The 7,159-nt window shown below is 43.3% G+C and overlaps 1 protein-coding gene across 2 annotated transcripts in view; it reads left to right on the top strand.

Annotated features, from left to right (window-relative positions):
• The window catches only part of LOC107680444 (protein polybromo-1), a 29,122-nt gene that overhangs the window by 8,048 nt on the left and 13,915 nt on the right, over positions 1 to 7,159 (top strand). For both annotated transcript variants that reach the window (XM_016476327.1, XM_016476328.1), the window contains exons 13-17: positions 216 to 310; positions 425 to 704; positions 833 to 938; positions 1,787 to 2,426; positions 2,514 to 2,725. In XM_016476327.1, the coding sequence (XP_016331813.1) occupies positions 216 to 310; positions 425 to 704; positions 833 to 938; positions 1,787 to 2,426; positions 2,514 to 2,725 (1,333 nt within the window). The remainder of the gene's footprint in view (positions 1 to 215; positions 311 to 424; positions 705 to 832; positions 939 to 1,786; positions 2,427 to 2,513; positions 2,726 to 7,159) is intronic.

Raw genomic sequence — 7,159 nt, forward strand, 5'->3', positions numbered from 1 at the left:
ATACCCCAGCGACTTAAGACTGGTTTTGTGCTCCAGGATCACAGATAGGAAACTATATATAAGAAACTATATATAGTTCATCCCAAAAACTGTGAACATGCTCCACCAACATTTGACATCCAGAAAGAATCCAGATGCAATCTATATTTGGGTATACAGTGGGTACGGAAAGTATTCAGACCCCCTTAAATTACTGTATGTGTGTATATATTCAGATGAAGAGGAAAGAACTGACGAGGAGAGATGATGAAGATGGAGATAGCATGCTGTCATCTACTCTTTCTGATGGGGGCAGCACCAAGCGCAAAAGGTACATTCACAGCATTAGTAAAATACTTATACGTTGGGAGCTTGTTATAGTCTTAAAACTTTCACTATGCGAAGGTGACAGTTGCTTTTGGTCCTAACGTATCAAATCTGGCAGCTATAAGAAGAACACAAAGAAGAACCGCATGAAGGCTCTGTACGCTGCTGTGGCAGAGGCTCGGGAGATGGGCACAGGCCGGAGACTCTGTGACCTGTTTATGGTCAAGCCCTCAAAAAAAGACTACCCGGACTACTACAAGATTATACTGGAACCAGTGGACCTGAGGACCATCGACCACAACATCCGCTCTGACAGATACCCCAGCGAGGACGCCATGATGGAGGACATGAAGCTGATGTTCCGTAATGCACGTCATTACAATGAAGAAGGTTCACAAGTGAGTTTGAAGGTTACTACTAAGATTGGAAAGACTGTATAGAGTAAATGAGCTTTTTGAGCTCATTTTTGTTGTATAAATACTAGCTGCTCTGTTATTTCATGACTAGCTTGTTGGTTTGACTCTAGGTTTACAATGACGCCAACATTCTGGAGAAGGTATTAAGAGAAAAACGAAGGGAACTTGGACCTCCGCCAGATGACGATGACATCATTTCACCCAAGCTGAAAATTAGTATGTTTTGAAAGCATTGTATGTGTATACCGTACTTTGAATTTGGGTTCAATGATTAATCAAAACAGCAAACAAAATCGCAATATGGCTTAGTGTGATTATCAAATAATAAAGGTTGCAATTTAATTCAATAAATATATGGGTTTTGTGTTTCAGAGTGAAGCACAGCACTGTCTAGTTTTGCACATGATTTGGTGTTTTCAGTGTCTTGGAGCGGCTTGGTTCACAGTAAATTCTGCTCCAAATAAACTCTGCATGTGCTTAGTTTGGGTTCCTCGACGTGTGCATTTGGGCAGAGAACATGCACCAGTTATCCTCTTATTAAGAAGTGCTTATAAACCAGTGCTTCCTGTCGTTTTCCACAAAAGTAAAAGCTTGATGGTTTAATGTTTAGAAATTTAGCAAAATTATACACTCCCCCCATACACTCTTTGTAGGACAGTTTATGATTGGTAGACTACAACAAATCACCAATTGTAGTATAATCCGAAAAAGTTTGAAATTTCTATTCCCAAAAGACGTTTCCTAAACTTTTCCAGTACCTGTTCCGCACCATTTGCATGTATAGTCAATGTCTTGCTTTTTATAGGTAGTCCCGCCCCATACTCACGCCATTAGATTAACTGGACCACTCAAACTAATGAAGCAATGTTGTGAAAGCTCCTCAGAGCCACACTATTTACTCCTTTCAACCTTCAAATACTTTTATTTGTTGCATGTTACACTGAAAGTATTTTAAGAATTACATTTTTTTTTTGGAGTTAAGTCTTAGGAGTTGTGGGTTTCAGTCTACATAACACCAATCCTCTTAGGAAGCTGCGACTGACCATGTGCCACTTCCATTCCAGGGAAGAGTGGCATCTCTCCTAAAAAGTCCAAGTACCTGACTCCTCTGCAGCAGAAACTCAATGAACTCTATGAAGCAGTGAAGAACTACACCGACAAGCGTAGACGGCGTCTCAGCACAATCTTCCTCCGTCTTCCATCCCGCTCCGAGCTTCCAGAATACTATGTGGCTATCAAGAAACCCATAGACATGGAGAAGGTGAAGAGCCACATGCTGGCCAACAAGTACCAGGATGTTGATGCTTTGGTGGAAGACTTAGTGCTGATGTTCAACAACGCGTGCACCTACAACGAACCTGAATCACTGATCTACAAAGATGCATTGGTGCTTCACAAAGTGCTTTTGGAGACCAGGAGAGACTTGGAGGGAGGTGATGACGGGAATGTCCCAGATGTTGCACGGCTAATCCAGGAGCTCATTCGCAATCTTTTCGTCTCAGTTCTTGGTCACCAGGATGATGAAGGACGTTGCTATAGTGACTCACTGGCAGAGATTCCAGCTGTTGATCCCAACAATCCCGATAAGACTCCATTGAACTTTGAGATCATCAGAGCTAATGTGGATAAGGGCCGTTATAGGAGACTAGATGTGTTCCAGGACCATATGTTTGAAGTTTTGGAGAAAGCCAGACGTCTGCACAGGTGAGGCTATTCATTCACTCATTTATGTACCTGGAGAGGCAAAGTGCTGGTTTCTCACAATACCAAATGTTTTAATTTGTGTCATAGGACGGATTCTGAGATCTTTGAGGACTCTGTGGAGCTCCAGCAGTTCTTTATCCGGATCCGAGATGAATTGTGTAAGAATGGAGAGATTCTGCTGTCGCCGGCCCTCAGCTACACCACTAAACACCTGCACAGCGACGTGGAGAAAGAGAAGAAAGAGAAGCTGCCTAAAGAATATGAAGAGGATAAACTCAAGAGAGAGGAGGAGAAAAAGGGTACTGTTCCAATAGTATTCAATCCAGTTTTTAAACTGGTTTATTTATTCAAAAATACATAAGAAAATACAATTTATACATGACGTGATATCATGATGAAGAACAAAGCCTCATTAAAAGAATGAAATTCATGAAAAGAAAAACAAGTAATGAAATGAGCAATGCAGTAGTTTAATCGTAGATTTAGTGAAATACCTAATAATAAAATTTGCCAAACCAAGGTCATGTTGTGCAACCATTGTGCAGAAACATAAAGAAAAAAAAACACACCCTCATGACTGTGCCAAGGTCAATAAGGTTTTTTTTTATGAGGTTTCTGTCAGGACCACTATCGTCAAAGATGATTGACAAGTAGCATACAGTTTGGATTGGCGGTATGGTACTATTCTGGGCAAAAAAACGCCCTGCCCATCCATGCTGAGCAGTGATAACCCCCTTAGAATAAACAGAACAGAACCAACATAAATGTAGCAGATATCGTTAATGTTCTTAATGACAGTTTAATGTAGCAACATAATTCAGGATAAAGAAGTCTGAGTCAATGAGAAATATCAGAATACCAAGTCCTGACTGTGGACGAAAGGAGGAGCTGGGGATGGAGGAGGGTAATTAGCTCCTGAGCAAAGCAATAAGCTACTGAATAATACTGATTAGACCTTATAGGGATGCTGCGATAGGCGTCATATTCCTATAGGTAGACGTGGATCAGCTGAGAGTCAGCTGATGCAAGCTTGACTGACATGACCTGCCAGAACTAATGCTTCAATTGATTTTAAAAAGACCCTTTAAATTCATAAAAATATTCCTGAATATATTTTTAAGAAATAATTTTTTTAACTTTCACCTTAAAAATATAACGTTTTTTTGTACACTCACATGTATTAAGAAAAATATGTAATTAATTTATAATTGATGGTGACACCACTTGACATTTTCATCACTTTGATAAAATATAAATTTGCACAGTTCATATTTTATTCAGCACAAAACATTTTTTTTTACCTTTACTTATATAGCGCTTTATACAATACAGATTGTGTCAAAGCAGCTTTACAGTTTTAAACAGGAAAACAGTGAGTCGATAATGTAGGAGGACAATAGTAAACAGTCAGTTTTTCAGTTAAACTCAGTTCATCATTGATTCGGTGATGTCATCATCCAGCTCAGTTCTGTTCTATTCAAATAGTGTCTGTGCAATCAAGCCGACAATATTGCCAGAATCCCCAACTAAGCAAGCCAAAGGTGACAGTGGCAAGGAACCAAAACTCCATCTGTGAAAGAAATGGAGAAAAATCTTGGGAGAAACCAGGCTCAGTCGGGGGGGCCAGTTCTTCTCTGGCCAGACAAAACCAGCATGGTGTGGTTTAATTCCAGGCTGCAACTCAAGTTAGATTGTGCAGAGGACTTGACTGGCTCTTGTGGTCTTGTGCCGATGGCTGTCTAGTTGATGTTGTCTTCGCAGGGGATCTGTCTATAGGGCTCATCTAGTTGACATGGTCTCTGCTGACATTCAGGGCTGTAGAGGTCGTCGCTATGTGCTGATCCACCATCTGATCTGGATACAGACTGGATCTGGTGGCTACGGTGACCTCGGAATAAGAATGAAACAGACTAATATTAGCATAGATGCCATTCTTCTTACGATGTATCAAGTTATGGGAAGTGTTCCCGGTTCCAGTTGACCTAATTAGGCAGCCTAACAATCCTTTAACAGATTTTAATTATAGATATGTGATGTTGTGTGTTATGTGTATGCCAGGTTAAAGAGATGGGTCTTTAATCTAGATTTAAACTGACAGAGTGTGTCTGCCTCCCGAACAACGCTAGGTAGATTGTTCCAGAGTTTGGGCACTAGATAGGAAAAGGATCTGCTTCCCATAGTTGATTTTGATATTCTAGGTATTATCAAATGGCCAGAGTTTTGAGATCACAGCGGATGTGAAGGACAATAATGTGATAAGAGCACGCTCAAGTATTGAGTTAAACCATTCAGGGCTTTATAAGTAATTAGCAAGATTTTAAAATGTATTCGATGTTCAATAGGGAGCCAGTACAGTGTTGACAGAACCAGGCTAATATGGTCATACTTCCTGGTTCTAGTAAGAACTCTAGCTGCTGCATAAAAAAGCATCATATGACCCCTTTAACATTTCTGCATTTGACATTGAAAGCATAGGTCATAATTTAGATATATTTTTAAGATGGAAATATGCGGTTTTATAAATGCTAGAAATGTGGTTTTCAAAGGAAAGATTGCTATCAAATAGCACACCCAGGTTCCTAACTATTGGCGAAAAATTAACAGAGCAGCCATCAAGTGTTAGACAGTGTTCTAGGTTATTGCATGCGGTGGTTTTTGGTCCTATAATTAACACCTCTGTTTTGTTTTTTTCCGAATTTAGCAATAGGAAATTACTAGTCATCCAGTTTTTAAATCAGCTTTGCATTCTGTTAGTTTTGCGAATTGGTATGTTTCATCTGGCCGCAAAGAAATATAGAGCTGGGTATCATCAGCATAACAGTGAAAGCTAACACCATGTTGGCATGTCAAGCATGAAAAGCAAGGGTCCTAGTACTTAGCCTTGTGGTACTCCATACTGCACATGTGATCGATATGATAGCTCTTTATTCACTGCTACGATTTGATGATGGTCAGATAGTTATGATTTAAACCATGCCAATACAATTCCACTAATGCCAACATAATTTTGTAGTCTACTCAAAAGAATATTGTAATCAATAGTGTCGAATGCAGCGCTAAGATCCAGTAGCACTAATAGAGAGCTACAACCACGATCAGATGATGAGAGCAGTCTCAGCACTATGATACGGTCTAAATCCTGACTGGAAATCCTCACAGATACCATTTTTTCTCCAAGAAGGAACATAGCTGAGAGGATACTGCATTTACTAGTATCTTTGACAGAAAAGGGAGATTTGAGATCGGTCTCTAATTAACAAATTCTCTAGGAACGAGTTGTGTTTTTTTTTTTTTTTATGAGAGGCTTAATAGCCAGTTTGAAGGTTTTTGGGACTTATCCTAATGACACTGACAAATTAACAATATTCAGAATAGGGTCTATGGCTTCTGGGAGCACCTCTTTTAGTAGCTTAGATGGTATAGGGTCTTTCATACACGTTTTTGGTTTAGATGATTTAACAAGTGTCGCGGGGTGAATGAGAACACAGACTCGGTACTGATAGAAAGTGCCCCGGAGGGTGATTTATTGCCCACACACTGATCACACGTGCTCGGAGGAATGGTGCTCGGTGCCCGTCTCAACTCGGTGCTCGTGGGGTGAAGTGCCGTGGTGCAGATCCCTCTCCTGGGGTGCCGTCGGAGTCTGTGGATAAGGAGAAACAAGCATTAATGTCACCTGGAGCTCCGTTGCAACTCCCAGCTGGTGTCTCTTCTCCTGGCTTTTATGGCCAGCGGGAACGAGCTCCAGGTGCGCCACTCATCACGCACAGGTGTTGTGCTTCTGTGATCAGTGTGGCAGCGGCGTTTCCAGGGCGACGCTGATCTGGAACCGGGATACTCGCCACATCCCCCCCCCCACCCCAGGCGTCACCCTGGTCCTGTGGGGAAACACACAACTCGTTGTGGGGGTATTACGGGGGGGGATTTGATGTTATCTGCCAGACCTGCCCAACCGGACCAGCCCCGGGAGAGACCGTCCGCATTCCCGTGATCGGCCCCGGCCCGATGTTGTACCTGGAAGCAGAAGTCCTGGAGTGCGAGGAACCACCGCGTCACCCGGGCGTTCGTGTCCTTCGCCTTGGACATCCATTGTAGTGGCGCATGGTCTGTGACGAGGGTGAACCGGCGGCCCCAGAGGTAGTACTTCAACTCCAGGACTGCCCACTTTATGGCCAGGGCCTCTTTCTCCAGGGTGGCGTACCTGGTCTCCGCGGGGGAGAGTTTCCGGCTGATGTAGACTATGGGGTGTTCCTCTCCATCCCGGAGCTGGGAGAGGACTGCCCCTAAACCGGTGCCGGAGGCGTCCGTATATAGGGTGAAGGGGCAGCCGAAGTCTGGGGCATGCTGGACCGGGGAGGACGTCAGAGCCGTCTTGAGGGCCTGGAAGGTGGCTTCTGTCTCGGGAGTCCAGTCTATCCTCTCCGACTGCCCTTTTCTGGTAAGGTCTGACAGGGAGCAGGCTATAGAGGAGAAGTTAGGAATGAAACATCGGTAGTAGCCCGCCAACCCCAAAAATGCCCGTATCTGCGTCTTGTTGACGGGACGTGGGAACTTCTTTACCGCCTCGACCTTCTTTTCCTGGGGCATGATGAGCCCTCTTCCAATTTTGTACCCGAGGTACTTTGCTTCGGTGAGGCCGAGGTGGCACTTCTTGGGGTTGGCAGTCAGGCCAGCCCGCCGGAGCTCTGTCAACACCCTCCGTAGACGCTCCAGGTGAGTCTCCCAGCCCTCCG

This window comes from Sinocyclocheilus anshuiensis, unplaced genomic scaffold (genome assembly GCF_001515605.1).
Source record: "Sinocyclocheilus anshuiensis isolate Anshui unplaced genomic scaffold, SAMN03320099.WGS_v1.1 scaffold792, whole genome shotgun sequence".
NCBI classification, from domain to species: domain Eukaryota; kingdom Metazoa; phylum Chordata; class Actinopteri; order Cypriniformes; family Cyprinidae; genus Sinocyclocheilus; species Sinocyclocheilus anshuiensis.